This window comes from Phascolarctos cinereus, unplaced genomic scaffold (assembly GCF_003287225.1).
Source record: "Phascolarctos cinereus isolate Bilbo 61053 unplaced genomic scaffold, phaCin_HiC Scaffold_1;HRSCAF=81, whole genome shotgun sequence".
Lineage (NCBI taxonomy): Eukaryota > Metazoa > Chordata > Mammalia > Diprotodontia > Phascolarctidae > Phascolarctos > Phascolarctos cinereus.
Window position 1 is genome coordinate 69,728,968 of NW_027555514.1, and position 19,620 is coordinate 69,748,587.

A 19,620-nucleotide genomic window follows, 5' to 3' on the forward strand; every position below is an offset into this window, starting at 1 on the left:
GGCTGGATGAATCAAAGGCTGGAATTAAGGCTGCTGAGAAAACTGTCAACAATCTCAGATATGCACATGATACCACTCTGGTGGCAGAAAGTGAAGAGGAGTTAAGAAGCCTCTTGATGAAGGTGGAAAAGCAAAGTATAAAAGCTGGCTTGAAGCTTAACATTAAAAAAAAACAACCTAAGATCTTGCCAACTGGTCCCATTACTTCCTGGCAAATAGAGGGAAAAGAAATGGAAGCAGTGTCAGATTTTGTATTCTTGGGCTCAAAGATCACTGCAGATGGCAACTGCAGCCATGAAATTAAAAGACACTTGCCCCTTGGAAGGAAAGCTATGGCAAATTTGGACAGCGTGCTAAAAAACAGAGACATCACCTTGCTGACAAAGGTCCACATAGTCAAAGCTATGGTTTTTCCAGCAGCAGTGTATGGCTGTGGGAGCTGGGACTATAAGGAAAGCTAAGAGCTGTAGAATCACCACTTTTGAATTGTGGTGCTGCAGAAGACTTGAAGAAATAAATTCAGGCTATTTGCTGGTCAAATACTGAAGCTGACCCTTAAATACTTTGGCCACATAATGAGAAGATGGAACTCATTGGAAAAGACCCTGATGTTGGGACAGATTGAAGGCCAAAGGAAAAGGGAATGTCAGAAGATGAGATGGATAGATAGTGTCATGGAAACAATGAACATGAACCTGGACAGACTTGAAGAGATAGTGGGGAGAGAAGGGCCTGGCGTGTTAATGGCCCATAGGATCACAGAGTCAGACATGACTGAACAACTGAGTGATAATAACAACAATGGTTAAGAAACTTCCATACTTGTGTTCTAAAAAAATTTAAGAATCGGTGGGTAGCTCATAACTTTTTGCAGAATATCTAAAAGCTACTCATATCATACAAGTTTTCATTATTGACCTCATTATTTTCAACAGTGGTTAGTCCACAGTGTTGTTTCCTTTTTTAATTTCATACTCAAAGAATTTGTGGTTTCATTGGTGTGAATATTCCTTCTGCCGTGTTCTCAGCTTATTTTGGGGTCCTGTAAGTTCTCAGTGCTACCAAAATGGTGTGACCCAGGGTGAGGTCTGTTATCTGCCCTCCTAGTCAGACCTCTGCAAGTTTCTGACCCACATTTGGCTTGTGTATAATTATGTTTCAGTAGACACTGCTGGACTCAGTCACTGTTAGCCTCCTCGGTCGCTGGGAGGTTCTGTGGGTTCAGAGTGACTGAACTTGCCGGCTTCCCTTTGGTCTGGTCTCTTGCCCTGGCTATTCCACTGCAGGCTAACACACTGGGCTAAAGACTAGAACTGAATCAGGCTTTGTTCTTAGGCTCAAAGCAACATGGCTACATTGGCATGATTCCTGGCACAAAGTGGGCACTTAATAAATTTTTATTTTCATGAATTGAAGGAATGACTAACAATATACATAATCACTACAATATTTAAATAGAGTGAAAAATATGAAATTGAATGCTGTGTAATTATAAAGACCAAGATTGTCTCTGAAGAAGAGATGAGAAAATGTACCTCTCTGCCTTTTTAACAGAGGCAGAGGACTATAGGTGAAGATCATTGCACGTTGTCATATTCAGCTGATTGTGTTGGCTAGTTTTACTGAACTCCTTTTTAAGAAAATTCTCTTTAAAATATATATATATATATATATATAATATATATATATATATATATATATATTTAAAAATAAGGGATATCGTTTTAGGGGAGAAAGGAAGGATATATGTAGAAATTATGGTGATGTAAAAATAAAAGCTGTAACACATTTTTGAAAAAATATTCAAACTTCTCTTTTTAGTTGTGAGTGAAAAAAATGCAACATCCTATAGCCAACCTGATGGTGAGTCTTTCCAAACAATTAGGCTTGCTTAGACAACAGCTATGTGGCCTTGTCACTGGGCCTATACTTAAAGCCTCTACAGCTTAGTAGGACATATCAGTGCTTGCCTTTCACTGAAGAGCCTTTGAAAACCCAGACAAAGCTTTGGAGTTGGACTTTAGTGGAAAGTTTTTTTAAAAAAAAAACATTATTTTATGATCAAATAAAGATATAGTTTTGATTAGTAAACATTTTAAAATGTCAGTTTATACATTGACATTTAAATGTTTTTGCTTTCTAAATCCTTGTCTAAAAAAATAAAAACAAAATGATTATTTAAAAATATTTATAATTATAGCTCTTCGAAGAGATCTCTTATTTTAACAAGTTCCGATGCTGTTAAATTAAAGGAAGAATTGCTTCAAGCTCAGGTAATACATATTCATTATTGTACTGTGTGTTTCCACCTTCAGAATGCATGATGTGGCTTTTTTCAGTTGCATAAAAGCATACTTCCTTAATTATGTTTAGTTTAAGAAGATGTTTAAATGTTTTGTGTTCATTTCTTTCATGTATCAGTTGATGGGTGAACTGAGGTATCCTTGAAGTGTGCTCAGTGACACTGGAAATGAATAATGAATGATTTATAAAATAGCTAATTCACATGCAGATAACTGATAATGTACTTTGCTTTTAAAAATACTTAATTTTGTAGTTGTATTTGCCTTGCTGAAAAAGTTGTATGAATTAAAAATCTGTCCTGTTTGGTATATTTTTCAAAATACATTGGAACTCTTTTTCAGTACTGGTTTTGAGGGACAATTCTCTAATTTTGTTTTATAAAGGGCTTTTTTACATTTCATCATATTTTGATAGCTATCATTTAAGCTTCTCTATGCAAATTTGTGTGAAACACCATATGACTTTAAATTTTAGAAATTGTGATGTTCACAAAAATTACATTTGTTTTTTTAATATAAGTTTATTTATTTTTAGTTTTCAACATTCCCTTCCACAAGTTTTTGAGTTCCAAATTTTTACCCCATCTCCTCCCTCCCCCCACCCCAAGATGTCATGCATTCTGAATATCCCTTCCTCTACTCTGTCCTCTCTTCTATCTCTCTCCCCTTCTCTTATCCCCTTCCCCTTCTGTTTTCCTGAAGGGCAGGATAGACTTCTGTACCCCATTTCCTATATTTATTTCCCAGTAGCATGTGAAAACATTTTTTTAAACATATGTTTTTAAAACTTTAGGTTTCAAATTTTCTCTCTTCCTCCCTCCCCACCCATCCTCATTGAAAAGGCAAGCAACTCAATATAAGTTGTACATGTGCAGTTATGCAAAACATGTCCATAGTAGACATGTTGTGAAAAGCTAACTCTATTTCCCTTAATCCTATCCTGCCCTCCCATTTATTCTATTCTTTCTTTTGACCCTGTCTCTCCTCAGAAGTATTTACTTCTGATTACCCCTTTCCCAATCTGCCCTCCTCTCTATCATCCCCCTGCTCTCTTGTCCCCTTCTCCCCCTATTTTCCTGTAGGGTAAGACAGATTTCCATACCCAATTGAATGTGTATGTTATTCCCTCCTTAAGCCAAATCCTATGAGAATAAGATTCACTCATTCCCTCTCACCTTCCCCTGTTTCCCCTTCCACTGTAAGAGACTTTTCTGTTTTTTTTGTGAGAATTTACCCCATTCTACCTCTCCCTTTCTTCTTCTCCAAGTATAATCCTCTCTCATCCCTTAATTTTATTCTCCAGATATGACCCCTTAATCTTCAGCTCACCCTGTGCCCTCTATCTATCTATCTGCATATACATACATATAATTTTTTTCCTCCAACTACCCTGATACTGACAAAGGTCTCATGAGTTATAAATATCATCTTTCCATGCAGGAATGTAAACAGTTCAATCTTAATAAGTCTCTTATGATTTCTCTTTCCTGTTTACCTCTTCATGTTCCACTGGAGTCCTGTATTTGAAAGTCAAATTTTCTGTTCAGCTCTGGTCTTTTCATCAGGAATGCTTGAAAGTCCTCTATTTCACTGAATGACCATTTTTTCCCCTGAAGGATTATACTCAGTTTTGCTGGGTAGGTGATTCTTGGTTGTAATCCTATCTCCTTTGCCCTCTGGAATATTATATTCCATGTCCTGTGGTCCTTTAATGTAGAAGCTGCTAAATCTTGTGTTATCCCACAGTACTTGAATTGTTTCCTTCTGGCAGCTTGTAATATTTTCTCCTTGACCTGGGAACTCTGGAATTTGGCTACAATATTCCTAGGAGTTTTCCTTTGGGAATGTCTTTCAGGAGGAGATCAGTGGATTCTTTCAATTTCTATTTTGCCCTCCGGTTCTATATATCAGGGTTTTCCTTGATAATTTCTTGAAAGATGATGTCTAGGCTCTTTTTTGATCATGGCTTTCAGATAGTCCAATATTTTTAAATTCTCTCTCCTGGATCTATTTTCCAGGTCAGTTGTTTTTCCAATGAGATATTTCACATTGTTTTCTAATTTTTCATTCTTTTGGATTTGTTCTACTGTGTCGGGGATTTCTCATAAAGTCACTATCTTCCAATTGCTCTATCCTAATTTTTAAGGAAGTATTTTCTTCAGTAGTCTTTTGGACTTCCTTTTCCATTTGGCCAATTTTTCTTTTTAGGGCATTTTTCTCCTCATTGGCTTTTTGGACCTCTTTTGCCATTTGGGTTAGGCTATTTTTTAAGGTGTTAACTTCTTCAGTATTTTTCTGGGTCTCCTTTAGCAAGCTGTTGACTTGTTTTTCATGATTTTCTTGCATCACTCTCATTTCTCTTTCCAGTTTTTCCTCTGCTTCCCTTACTTGCTTCTCAAAATCCCTTTTGAGCTCTTCCAAGGCCTGGGACTGATTCATATTTTTCTTGGAGGCTTTGGATGTAGGAGCTTTGACTTTGTTGTCTTCTTCTGGGTGTATATTTTGATCTTCTTTGTCACCAAAGTAAGATAATATAGTCTGACTCTTTTTGTGCTGCTTGCTCGTGATCCCGGCTAATTACTTGAGTTTTAAACTCTTTGTTAAGGTAAGAGTCTGCTTCCAATGTGAAGAATGTACTGTCCCAAGCTTCAGGTACCTGTAAATTTTCAGTTCTCACAAGGTGGTATGATAAGGGGCGAGGTGTTTACTCCTTTCCTGGCCTGTGACCACAAGTATTCCTTTCTGTCCTGTTAACTGTGAGGAAGGGTTCCTCTCCACAGCCACTACAAGCCCCACCATGCCAGTGCTCCTCCTCACCCCAGCACTGCCACCCGGAACTGTGACCCAGATCCAAACACGGGCAAAGCAAGAGATCCCTGCAATCCCTCTCTGATCAGCCACTGGATTCCCCCTCAGTCTGTGGGCCAGAAGCTCGGGAAGCAGCTGCCCCCCCACAGGGCCACACTCTTGGGGAATGGAGCTGAATCCCCGCCTTCCTTTCTCAGGCACCGACAGAAACTGACTTTTCTCACTGACCTTCTAAGTTGTCTTTGGCATTCATGGATTGAGGAGTCTGGAAACCTCCACAGCTGCCCATGATTCACTCCTCTGAGGCCTGCTTCAGATTTGCTGTAGCCTGCGTGCCCATGCCGCGCTGCGCTGCGCTCCCAGCCCTGCGGGATACACCTTTCTGATCCATCATCCAGGTTGTCTTGGGCTGGAAATTTGTTTCACTAAGTCTTTTTGTGGGTTCTGCTGCTTCAGAATTTGTTTAGAGCCATTTTTGTAGGTATTTGGAGGGGTTTGGAGGAGAGCTCAAGCAAGTCACTGCTTTCACTCTGCCATCTTGGCTCCGCCTCTCTCCACAAAAATTACATTTGGCTTACAACATTTATTACATGAGCCCTGACCCCAAATAGCAGTGCTGTTCCCTCTTGTTCTTGGTTATGGTCATGTACTTTTGCTGCTGATCCCTATATTGATAGGTATTTAGCCTACAACAAATGCAATCAGCTTCTAAATAATTTCCTATAGAAACAAAATTAAAAGTTAAATGGAAAAAGCAGACTACTTTAATTTGTCTTAGTCGTGCACATGATTTTTGTTAAATTCACTTTATTTCTTTAAGGCTGTAGGTATCTGACTGAAATAGTGCTGCTGCAGTTTATTATAAGCAATAGTATGGATGCATTATAAAGCTAATATAAAATATAAATTTGCATGAACAAAAACATATAACGGATAGCTCAAGATTTGTCTAGTTTGGATGAAATATAATATGAGAAAAAAATTTAAAGTTAGGTTGTGCAGGTGTTTAAATGTCAAGACAATGAGTTTACATTTCATTCAGCAGGAAGTAGAACAGTGGTTTCACTATGTAGAACTCTACAGATTTCATTTTGACTTAGAAAACTGCATATTAAGATTACCTATGTTCTATTGTATTTTTACTTATTTTGTTAAATATTTCCCACTTAGATTTTAATTTGATTTGGGCAGCATTTAGGCCTAGGGCTTCAGCATGTTTGACACCTCTGAAGTAGAGCACCACTGAAAGCTCTTGAACAGAGAACATGATCCTAGTGATGCCTTATTGGTAACCTTATTTATGCAGTTGTGTGATGGACGGATTGTAGAGACTGATGTCAGGAAACTTAGGGGGCTGTTGCAAGAGTCTAGATGAGAAGTGATGAGAGGTATGGTAAGAGTGGAAAGGAAAGGATAGAAGAAAGAGACTAGAGGTAGAATTGACAGGATTTATCAATTAAGTGATATGAAGTAGGAAGTTTCAAAGATTATTCTAAAGTGCCATTATTTCAGGTGACTGGGAGGATGGTGGTATCATCAACAGATAAAGAATTTTTATGGAGAGAGGGAAATTGGAGGTGGAGTATAGAGGGAGAGAAATGATGATTTAACTTTTGCATATTTTGAGTTTGAGGGATGATGAAATATCCAAGTGAAGATTTCAAAGAGTTGGAAATATGATACTAGAACTCTGGGAATATATTGGAACTGAAAAAATATGATTGGTAGTCATACACATAGAGTACTAACAGAAGCCATTGGAATTGAGCAGATAATTAAGTGAGAGAGTACAGAGAAAAAGAAGAGGGCCAAGAATAGAACCTTGGGGGAATGTCCATGTTGGAGAGGGAGGTTATATTGTTTAGTTGTTTTCAGTCATGTCTGACTCTTTGTGACCCATTTGAGGTTTTCTTGGCAAAGATACTTGCAGTGGTTTGCCATTTCCTTCTCCAGTTCATTTTACAGATGAGGAAACTGAGGCAGAGTTAAGTGAGTTGCCTAGTGTCACACAGCTAGTAAGTGTCTGAGGCCAGATTTGAACTCAGGAGGATGAGTCATCCTGACTCCAGGCCTGGCACAGAGAGGCGAGGGATAAGGAGAATTATGAGGCTGTAGCCTCAATAAAATCAAGGGAAAATATATCAAGAAGGAGAGGGGTATATAAAAGTTTCATGCTGCAGAGAGCTCCAGGAGGATGAGGACAAAAAATAATGCTTCTGCACTTGTCAACAAGATCATTAGTGACCTCATCCCAAAATAGTAGTGTCAACCTCAGATAGAAAAGGATCTCTAAATACTACATATTGACTTAGAAAACTACAAATTAACATTATTTTTATTTATTTTGTTAAACATTTTAAAATTACATTTTAATCTGGTTCTGGTACATTTGGGAGTTTTGAATGTCACAAGTGGCCCTCAGGCTGCAAGTCTGACACCTCTGTTGTAGTACATCTGCTGCATGTTGTGGTGTATGGGGTATTCAGGGAGGCCTAGCACCTCTGATATGAGAGCTTGCCAAACCCTTTGCAGGGCTGCTCCTCCACCTTTGGTGTCCACCTGTCACTCGACTTTCACCTCTGGCTCCAAGAAGCTGTAGCATGCTCATTGGCTACACCCATGTCTTGGCAGGTGGACTAAACCAGGGTGAGGGTAACTGGAAGAGTTCAATCCCATCGGGAGATAGGGGAATGTCTACCCCAAGCTTGTGAAGGCTTCCCCTGGCAGAGCGGGCAGAAGAGAACAATTTGTTTCAATCAGCTGAAGCAGGTGCTGTGCAGCGCCTAGAGCTTAATCAGACGTCAAAGACCCCATCGTCCGTCATTCTGACTTTTATCTTGCCATTAGACTTCCATCACTCTGGAAGAGAGAATGAGGCCGATGCTTTGTGTAGCTCTGCCTCACTTACATCACACACAAGTGGAGATGTCACCCTGTGAATAGTTTTGGTCCGTTATGGATTTCATTTATGAGGTTATATGATTGTAGAACCACCAGAGAAAAACTAAATGGATGAAAAATTGCTGTTGTCTAAACTACGATGTGCAGTTGTTCATCCTTTGTTTTTGAAGAGGACCAAAGACATCACTGGGTGATGTCTTGACTTGCATATGAATTGGATTTAAGGGAAGCCGCCTTGCACAAAGTCATCAGCTTCACTGTCTCTTCCAGAGTCGTTGCAAGTTCAGTGGCAAGATGATACCAAGGACCACTGACAGTGGCCCAGGATTCAGTGGATGACCTCAATGTCTTGAAAGCCGAGTTCGCTAACCTGAAAGGCCACAGTTGTGTCATAGGATTAAGACAGTGTCATGGGAGAGGCTCACCACCCCAGCCACATCTGAAATACTAGACCACATGTCTATTCTTGATCAAGCCTGTTGGAAATTGAAGTATTACTCAACTGGCACAGGATATCTGGGATTAATAGCATGGTGCACACTGGTCATGAATGGTAATAATATTAAGAGTGTAAGTCATGGCACATAATGACCTCACTACTTTTCTTTTTCACAAAGAACAGTAGTTCTCCTACAGGGGACAATGGGTGGCTGGTATAAACGTTGTGGCCAAGGACTCCTTGGCCTCCAAGGACTTGGATCTCTGGACCAGTCAATGATTATAATTGTGCTGCTGTATTGAAGCCCCTGGTTTAAGTTGATGTAATAATCTCAGACCATGTGAGGATAAGGTTGCCATTTTTTGGATGAAAAGTTATTTGGATGTGGAATATTCCCTGGTTGTTGCCAGGAAGTCAGAGTGTAACTGTTAAATGTAACAGACCTTTGTGCTTGCTAAACACTGCAACCTAAGAAAAAAGTGATATTCTGAATACTCCCTATGATACATGTTTGTACAGGGTCAGTCTGTATTGTATAAGAAAGCCTCCTAGAAAATGGGTAGAATTAGTAAGTCGTAGCTTTAGTAAAGTTGGGTTTTCTTTGTGGTTGACTTCCCACGTTTATAATGGGAAGTTCTGAGTGATAGGGCCTGAGTGAAGTAGGTGCCTATTGATTATTTCCACTGCTATGTGATAGTAAAGAAGTTAGCTTGGGAAAATAATCTCAGCTACAAAAAAATTGTTCAAGTCTACCAATGTCCACAAACAAATGACTTGACAATCGGGGAAACTGGAGCTCCACTAATAGGAAGAAAGGTTTGTTTAGCCCAAACCCTTGTGATGACAATTATGTCAAAATTTAGTTGCCCAGAGAAGTTCATCAGTATTGTATATGATGAAAAGAAGGTGGTTCCCTCACCTTAGATCCTGTCTGTCTCCACTTCCTTCAACAGATCCTCATCTATCAGGTAGCTAGGTAATATATTGGATAAGGTGCTGGATTTTTTATAAGGAAAACTTAAGTTCAAATCATGCCTCAGACACAAATTGTGTAATCCTGGACAAGTCACTTAATTTCTCTCAGCCTCAGTTTCCTTTTCTATAAAACAGAAATAATAATAGTATCTACCTCACATGGTTGTAGTGAGGATCAGATAAGAATGTAAAGTGCTCTGCAGACCTTAAACGCTATATAAATGTTAGCCGTTACTAACTCAAGAAAGCCACACTGAAGTGCTACCTACCCTAATGTTGCATTAGGTACGAATGACCTTAAAGGCATGCCAACAGAGGGTACGTTCTGGCAGATCATATCCACCTTGGAAATGCTTCAGACCAATGAAAGGCTGTATATTTGGTGTCTGTGTACCAATCTGACTAAGGTTGCAGACCTTCATCACCAGAGATTTGATTACTGGCACATTAATAGTGTTCAGTTTTGGGTGCCATGTTTTAGGAAAGGCATGAATAAGCTTGAGTGTCCAGAATAGGACAGTCAGAAAAGTGAAAGGCCTTTTAAGGAGTCTGGCAGGAATCTTATCAGCAATAACTAAGAGGAAGACCCTCCGCCCCCCGCTGCGCCCCCCCCCCCCCCCCCCCGCGATTTCTTCTGGACAATTTATTTCCTTTACCTTTATAGAGATGAACAGTGGAGACATCCTTGAACTCCTGGGGGATAACCTCCTCTTGCCATATAACCCAGAAAATTTCAGTCTGCTTTTATATGAGCCGTGGACCCCCTGCTTTGTAAATCTCAGCTGGAATAGAATCAGCACCAGGTACTTTGCCACACAAGAGGAACCTAATGGCATTCAAAACTTCTTCAGTTGCAAGTTCAGTTAGAAAGGGATTGACTTCAACCTGATATATATGGGCAATGGCTTCAGCATTGATTGATGATGGTCTGTTGAAAATATTATGGAAATGTACTTATCATTAATCAGTGTGCCTCCATCAGCACTGAGTAGTTGAGATGCACCATAGGTTTTTAGCTCATAAATAGCCACCAAGGCATCATAAGAGTGTTTTGGTTTGTTACTATCAGCATAAAACTGAATTTCATCTGACTTTTAACTGAACCCAAGAGTCCTGCATCCCTTTAAGCTTCGCTTGCACTTTAATTTTGATGGAGTTAAACACTGCCTTCTTAGAGATGGATGAACTATCATGCTGGTAAACTCTGTGGAGTTCTTATTTTTTATTTAGCAGCTTCTCAATTTCCCCATCATTCATCAAACCAATCTTGATGTTTGTAAGTGTTTTGGCCCAGATAAATAAATGCAGTCCCACATACCAGATCTCTGAAAGCTTCTTTTCTACTCCACTGTTGCCAACCATGCATTGGCTTAGTTTTCCCTCCAGGTTAACAATGAACTATTCCCACTTGGAGGAGTGCTCTAATCTGTTGATATTAAGTCTTCTGATATCATTTTGCTTTCGTGGAATGTGAATATTTAATTGGAGAGGATGTCCATGATCAGTCTAGCACTCTGCACCACACATTGACTTTTCCACTCTCCATCCTATCTCTTCCTCTTACAATGACATAGTCTATTAAATGCCCATGTATGCTGCAAGATGTGTTTAGGTAAATAGAAGACAGTGTTGGTGATGAGAAGGTCATGAGATGTACAAATCTTCAGTAGTAAGTGACTGTTGCTGTTGCTGTTTCCAACTGTGTTCCTCCCAAGGACTCCCTGCCATGTCTGGTAGTCTGTGCCTACTCTTACATTAAAGTCACCTAGAATTGTAAACTTGTCCACTTTCAGCATGTTGGTAGTGAAGGTCTTCAGGTCTTTGTAAAATTTTTCTTTGACCCCATCAAAGTTTGTAATGGTGGAATCATACAAACTGCGTGGCACTTTCCTGCAATTGGCAATCACATTTTCATAAGCCTGTCATTCACTCCTTTTGGGAGGCATACAACCTTGTTGATTAGGTTAATTTTGATTGCAAAACCTATACCAGCTTCATGGTGCTCCCCTTCACTATGACCACTTTAGAAATATGTATATCCCACCCTGACTTTGATAAGCTGGCCTTCATTTGCTAGCCTTGTTTGAACTCAGCCTTGAGTGAACTCAGGTCTGCTATTTGGATGCAATACCTGCTGAATTCTCTTGCAACAAAAGTTGTTTGTCTTCCAGGTCTACTGGATTTTGTGTTGTCCATAAGCATGTGCACATTCCATGTACTGATGGTGAGCAGAATCATTTTTGCAAAAGTTTTTGCACACTTTTTGTGGGCTTTTCCAGGAGGCAGCAGATTCCCCCTTTGATCGCTGGGCATGTTTTACATTCAAGCATGGATTGTGCTCCATAGTGACTGAGATCACTCTCACCTTTGGGATTTTGAGATTCTGTAAACTTGTCTCTAGCTGGCTGCCCCCATGCCTGGAACGCTGTCCCTCCTTCTCTCCTCCTTCTGGCTTCCCTGGCTTCCATTAAGTTCCAATTAAAATTCTGTCTTTTATAGGAAGCCTTTCCAAGCCCTTCTTAATTCTGGTGCTTTCTTTCTGTTAGTTATTCCCTATTTATCCTGTCTATAGCTTTTTTTGTACATATTTATTTGCCTGTTGTCTGACACTGGGAAGAACTGTTCTCAACATTATTTCTTCCTCTAGTTCTTAAGGTGGTCAAAGCCTTGTGGGTTCTGGTAATGAAGGCACATATAGGATGATAGAAGTGATAATAGAGAGGGGATGGATATGAAATAAATTCTGAAAGAAAAGTTGACAGGACTTGGAGAGATAGAATGTGAGAGTGATTTAAAAAAAATCTCTAGGTTTTCTTATAATGAAGGTGACTCGAAAATTAGTAATGCCATCAACAAACGTGAAAATTAGGAGAAGAAAGTTACTTGAGGATAAATGTCTTACTGTATTATTTCTTTGGCTACTGTGGATGTTGCCAAAATCCAGAAGGCTGGGTTGAGTAAATGGAACCACAGAGCAGGAAGGCACCAGCTATCACTAATCCACCTAATGAGGGCACCAGACTCGGAGGCTTCCCATATCCAAACTATAAAAGCTGAACCTGAACAGGCTTCTGGGTGTGTGTTTCTAAACTGGCTCTCATATTTCAGAGCTGATTGGAAAGCCAGAAGGGAGGCTGAGGGAAACCAGAGAACCAGGTGAGATCTCGGGATTTGGTTAATCAAGTTTTCCTGGGTTGTATGTCTCTTGGAGGAAAGACTTATTTAATAGGCTTCACTATAAGCTGTTAACAATATTAAAGAACAGCATATACTAAAGGGTTTGGCTTGACACATTAATAGCACTGTGCACAAGGTCAGCAGTTGTATAAGCCAGAACTCAAGCCTATTCTGCTAAGACTCTCCTCAGTGGTGGAGAATGATTTCTCAATACTTCATGTGGGATTGGTGAAAATTTGGGAGAAAAAAGAGCTTATCCTTTGGCTTTCACGTTTGAAAGAGGAAACACTCAATTCTAGATTCTTTTTAGGAAAAAAAATCCCTATAGAGGTACAGAGGTACCTTCCCAGAGGTACTCTGGGAAGAAGCTCACATGTAAAGAGGAACTAGCACCTTGATCATGTCCCTATCCCCAGTATGCCACATTAAAGATTTTGGGGAATTCCCCTTCAGGTGAGATCTGGGACTCTCTTTTTGGTTGAAGTGAGATAGTTTGTTTCCAGTAAGAGAGCTCATTCACTCTTTATATTGTCTGGCATATTCTCATTTGTATAACTTTTCTGATTTCTGTTTGCTATCAGCTTGAATAAATGGTTTTAGTTGTTGTGTGTGATGTTCTTGGTGGAACTGGCATTTGGTAGGAAGGGAGTCAAGCCTTTAGCTATATAGCTTGGGGCTCCATTAAAAAGATAATAGTCAATTAAAAGACTTAGCTATTCTGTTCAATATAATGATCCAAGACAATTCTGAAAGACTTGTGATAAAAATGCTTATCCACCTCCAGAGAGAGAACTAGTGGAGTCTGAGTGCAGATTGAAGCATAACTTTTTTCACTTTTTAAATTTTTCCTATTTTATTTTTTTTTAATTTGTAACATGGCTAATATGGAAAAATGTTTTGCATGATTCCACATATATATAATTGATATCACATTTCTTTCCTTCTGAAAGAGTGGGGGAGAGTTGGGGGGAGAGAATTTGGAAGTAAAAAAAAATTTTTTTGGCTAGGCAATGAGGTTAAGTGACTTGCCCAGAGTCACACAGCTAGTAAGTGTCAAGTGTCTGAGGCTGTATTTGAACTCAGGTCCTCCTGACTCCAGGGATGGTACTGTATCCACTGTGCTACCTAGCCCCTAAAATTGTTTTAAAAGAATGTTAAAAATAAATAATAATAGTAAATTTATTTTTATAAAAGATGGTGAGGAGTAAGACTTGAACATGAAAATTATTTCCCATAGATTAGTAATAATTTTTTCTTGGTAATTCATATTTTTTTCCATTTACATGTAAAGATAGTTTTCAACATTCATTTTTTATAAGATTTTTGAGTTTCAAATTTTTTCTCCGTCCTTCCCTCCACTCTCACCTCCCCAAGACAGCAAGCAATCTGACAAAGGCTATATATGTACAATCATATTAAACATATTTCCACATTGGTCATGTTGTGAAAGAAGAATCAGAGCAAAAGAAAAAAACATGAGAAAAGAAAAATTAAAAAGAGACAATAGTATGTTTTGATCTGCATTCAGACTCCATCTGTTCTTTCTCTGGGTGTGATAACATTTCCTAAAATGGGTCTTTTGAGATCATCTTGGATCATTGTGCTGCTGAGAAGAGCTAAGTCAATCATAGTTGATCATCCCACAGTGTTGCTGTTACTGTGCACAATGTTCTCCTGGTTCTGCTTATTTCACTTTTTGCATCAGTTCGTACAAGTTTTTCCAGTTTTTTCTGAAATCTGCCTGCTCATCATTTCTTATAGCACAATAATATTACATTACATTCATACACCACAGCTTGTTTAGCCATTCCCCAGTTGATGGGCATCCCCTCGATTTCCAATATTCTGCCACCACAAAAAGGGCTGCTATATTTTTGCACATGTAGGTCCTTTTCCTTTTTTTTTATGATCTCTTTGGGCTATAGACCTAGTAGTGGTATTGCTGAATCTTGTGTACCTATAGATTAGCAATATTTATGGGAGATAGCTATCATTCCAGCCTGGTTCTTCCTCTCTGGGGAGAGTAGAATGGTCAGTCCTGTGGTCCCAGTCTCTGGCTCTCTGCCTAGTAGGAATCAAAATCTTCCGGGGAGGGGAATGGTTCAATGAGACCACAGAAATATCTATTCATGCCTCCCTATGAGCTACTTCTTGACAGACTCATATGGACACATATAATCTTTGTGGACAACACACACACACACAATGCCTGTGTCATTGACAGTACTGCTGAGGGAGAGATGAAGTGACTTGTCTGGGGTCATGCAATGTCTAAGGAGGGATCTCAACTTGGCTTGTTGTTGTTGTTGTTGTTTACTTGTCCCTTGATGTTTGTCTAGATGTCACATTTCAAACACCAGGGCAGGGATGTGATGAGTTCTTACGAGTATGGCAATAGTCATTTCTAGGTTAGATATTTTAAGGTCTTTCTTTCCTAATGTCTTCAAGTCACCATTATTGCAATTAAGTGATGTCACCAGAAATTTCTTTGATAGTTAAGGACTACAATTCTTGTTTTAGCTTTAAAATATAGTAATGATAATATTTTCCAAAGAATAAAAATGGTCAATTAAAGAATAATTAGATGATTTAAAATATTTCTCATGTCTAAAAAACAAGTAAAATGTAATGCTGTTATTAAGTGTTCTAAAATAAATATAAGCATAGAGAAGAAAAATAAATATTTTCTTATTATCTTATAGAAAGTAGTAATTTCTCTGGAAAGTGAGAACAAATTTCTTCAGGAACAATTGAAAGATGCTTTACAGGTAAAGGATAGCATGACACTTCTATATAGTTTGCAAATTAAGGAATTGTTTATAAAGGACTTTTTAATCAGCAGTGTTTTGCATGAAAAACAGGAAGATTTTATTCTTTTATTCATTCATTCATTCATTCATTTATTTATTTATGGCGATTGGGGTTAAGTGACTTGCCCAGGGTCACACAGCTAGTAAGTGTCAAATGTTTGGTCTGAGGCTGGATCTGAACTCGGGTTCTTCTGACTCTACTATATCACCTAGCTGCCCTTATTCTGTTATTTAATGACTATGTTTTTGAAAATTACATAATTATATAATGATCTTTTTTTTTCAGCATCAGTTAATTTTCCTTACCACTTTTCCCTTTTTGATAAAATTGATTTCAATTCTTCTAGTGTAAATCTTTCCTCTTTCACCTATGGACTTTTCATTTCAAAGGAATTATTTGCAGGTCTAGTAGTAAATAAATATTATTATTTACTTGGGGAACATGTCAGTTGTAATAATGACAGAGACGAAATAATCTTATCTACTATCCTGGCAAATTCATCAATTGCACTGAGCAAATGTTTCATGTTAGTGCTAGTAGACTGTAGGGGACAAGCTCCAGGAACCAATCTCTGGTCTTCTTCTCTTTGTTTTCATTTTTGCATTTGCTTTGATATTGAGATAGAAAATAAAGTCGTTTCGGATAGCTCTTAAATAATGGCCATATTTTCAATGCAAATGTGAACTTCTAAAATGCAAGTTTGAAGTGGATGGGCATGGTAAGGTTGAGGCATGTCTTGGATAGAGTGGAGGAACTTAACAAAAACCTTGCTAATCATTGTTAACTATTTTTTAACAGGAAGTTGAAAAAGCCAAGAAAGATCTTGAAGCATCACATGCTGAAATAGAGAAAGGAAGTAGAAATGATAATGAAAGCATAGCTTCTGAAAAAAGCAAGAAAGGTAAAAAAGGGAAAGGAGAGTCAAAAAAAGACAAAAAAGCAAAAACAACAAAATCATCACAGGTACAGGAAAAAGTGTGTTTTCATATTATTGCATACTTTATTCTTATTTATTTTATTTGATCTTTTGTACACCCTTTTTTACCCTCACCACTGCCTATCTTCCTGTGGGAATACCAACTTTTAAGTATCTGCAGGCCAATGAAATAATTTAAGAACTACAGGTTGCCTGAGCGCAGGCGATCCTCTAAATTAGGAGTCTCCAAACTTTTTGATCACATTAGTAAAAATTTTTGAACATGCACTCAATGGGTATATGTACTTATCAATTATATGCACGTACTGTTGTACTAATAATGACATAAAGTAAAACAGACAAAAATTAAGAGGATGAGATAAAAATGAGGTAATATTTGATCCCAAAATTAATAGGTAGCCACTGGAGTTTATTGAGTAGGGGGATAACTTGGTTATACCTGCACTTGAAAAGCATTTTGGCATTTGAAGTATGACACTGAGGTTGTGAAAACCTGGGGGACAAGAAGGATGATGTTGACCTCAACAGTAATAGGGAAGTTTGGAAGATGAGTAGGTTTTGGGGACCAAGGGGAAGTTTGCAGAATGAAAGTAATGATATCTATGATTCAGACCACAATTCATCCATGCTTGTCCTTTGTGACTCACTCTGTCCCATCCAAAATAGAAAGGGGGAGGCAGGGCTCTTACTTAGGTCATCACCCTAGAGTTCAGAGCCCACCTTCCAAGACATACCTGTTGCAGCCACAAGATGATCTGAGGGGCAAAATTTTCCCTATGATACCTCCTAGGTTTCTGTGAGTAGGAGCTCAGGTTATATTGACTATGTGGGTCTGACACTAGGCTTAAAAGAGGCAAGGTTAGTAGCTTGCACAGCAGAGGAAGGGAGAGGAATGTTGGGGTACCAGGAGAGATATAGTTGTATTGTTGATTAGTTTCATGACTGGCTTTTGTCTCCCTATTGGATATTTTATCAAAAGTGGGATGGGACATTTCTCCCCATGATTATATATATACCTTGAAGTGATACCACAATTAGGGATCCCATTCTTTGGAGACCACTGCTCTAGACAGACTAAAATTGGTGGCTTAAAAAGAAATGGACAAAACCTTCATCTTTTATATTTGAATTAAGTAGAGTATAAGGATGGACTTTGAGTGCATTTGAAGAGTGCATTGAGAAGAGTGCTTTCCTTCCATTTTAATGTATATAATCAGGCCTAATGGAATTCAAGAGCGTTTCTTAATAGTGCAGAGATATTCATATAATTATTTCACGGTATGCTTGCTTTTGACAGTGCAGGCACCAGAGTAGATCACATCCTATCTATAACTTAGTAGATAAGTCTTAATTGCACAACAGCAAAGTAGATAATAGACCTTCCTGTTTTCTGAGAACTAGCTAGGATCAGAGATGGGATTTGAACCTCAGTCTTTATTTTGCCAGGGTGCTAATAACAATACAGAGGAGAAAATAGAAAAAGAGAAAAGACAGGAACTGTAGGGAATAGCAAGAAAGACAAAGACATATCATAAAACTGAAGAGCCCACATACATGGTGCCAGGAAAGAGAAGTGCGGTCATCTTCCAGTATTTCTTTCATCAGAGTAAGGCCCTGTACATGCAGATAAGTCAAAGCTGGAAAAGGACTCATCATCAGGGCTTGACACATTTGCGTTTGTAGTCCCAGGGAATAACCTCTAACTCACATGGTTGAAGTCTCAGAGAGGGCTACCTTGGGTTCAAGGGACTCTGTGGGTCTGGAGTTCATGAGCCTTCATTGATATGTTGGCCTTTAAGTTAACAAGAGAATTAGTTCCTGTTAATTACTTCCTATCTATGCCAGTTGTTGCCTTGCTACACATAGAGTTTTTGCTGGATGTTACCGGACACAGCCTCACCAGGCATGCTAGCTTTTCTAGGCTTTAAGCTTATGGCTTCAGCTAAAGGCTTTAGATGTCTTACTCATGACTGAACTATGATGTTCTTTCAGTTCAAAAGCCTGTTCAGAATCCAGAGGCTGAACAGAGAGGGGCAGAGCCAAGATGGCAGAATAGAGGGAGCATTCAAATTCCCCCAACATTCGCCTCCAAACAACTTTAATGCATCAAATTTACTTCTAGAGTAGCACAGCAAACAAAAGGTCAGGGTAAGGCATTTTTCCAGCCCAGGACAACTTATGAGGTAAGAAGAAAAGGTCTGTAGCCCAGAGGTCAGTGCTGGCCAGGAGCAACAGTGCAGTGGTGACACTCACTGTGGGCCCTGGAGATGTCAGTGGCAGGAGCTCTGTCTTCTCAGAGACAGTAAGGGGATTAAAAACCCGGTCAGAAGGAGCTGGTATATGTATAGGTATATGGGATACCTATGCCAACACTGGGTGCAGTAGTAGGCACCCTTTGGCAACTGTATTGCCCATTATCCAGTTCTGAGTTGCAGTTCCAGGACAGAGAGGAGCACTTGCAGTCTCAAAGGAGCAGGGATCCTATTTCCTGGTTACTGTTTCAGGGAGGAGAGATGAGCTCTAGTATTTGCTGTTGTAAGGGAGTGGAGGCCCTTCCTAAGTAAGGACCAGACTAAGACCAGGAAAACAGTGACCACAGCTCTCCTTGGATCACACCAAAAATTTACAGACACCCAGAACTAGCTATGAAACAGCAAGGGGAAAAAAAAAGCCTGAAGCTTGGGATGGTGATACCCTCTGCCCAAAGTAAGCAGAGCCCAACTTTAAAGTGAAATTCAAAGTTAAAAAATAGGCTGAGAAAATGAGATAACAACAACAAAAAAGAACCTGACTATATAAAAAAACCAACTATGGTGACAGGGAAGTTCAAGACACAAACTCAGAAGAAGAGAACAATGTGAAAACATCTACAAGTAAAGCTTCAAAGAAAAATGCAAATTGGACACAAGCCCAACAAGAATTCCTGGAAGAGCTAAAGAAAGAACAAAAAAAATTATTCTAAAAATAAAAGAAGAGGAAAAACTGGGAAAAGAAATGAGTGCAATGTAAGAAAATTATGAAAAGAGAATTAACAGCTTGGTAAAAGAGGCACAGGGGGCAGCTAGGTGGGGCAGTGGATAGAGCACCAGCCCTGAAGTCAGGAGGACCTGAGTTCAAATCCGGCCTCAGACCCAACACTTGACACTTACTAGCTGTGTGACCCTGGGCAAGTCACCTAACCCCAATTGCCTAAAAATTAAAAAAAAAAAGAGGCACAAAAATTCTAAGGAAAACAATGCCTTAAAAAACAGAATTGGCCAAATGGAAAA

General features: G+C 39.0%; 1 protein-coding gene across 3 annotated transcripts in view; it reads left to right on the forward strand.

Annotated features, from left to right (window-relative positions):
- The window catches only part of CCDC7 (coiled-coil domain containing 7), a 129,645-nt gene that overhangs the window by 100,577 nt on the left and 9,448 nt on the right, over positions 1-19,620 (forward strand). For 2 of the 3 annotated variants that reach the window (XM_020990456.2, XM_020990460.2), the window contains 3 exons: positions 2,201-2,273; positions 15,306-15,371; positions 16,213-16,377. In XM_020990456.2, coding sequence (XP_020846115.1) covers positions 2,201-2,273; positions 15,306-15,371; positions 16,213-16,377 — 304 coding nt within the window. The remainder of the gene's footprint in view (positions 1-2,200; positions 2,274-15,305; positions 15,372-16,212; positions 16,378-19,620) is intronic. The other variant, XM_078152215.1, reaches the window with a different exon arrangement.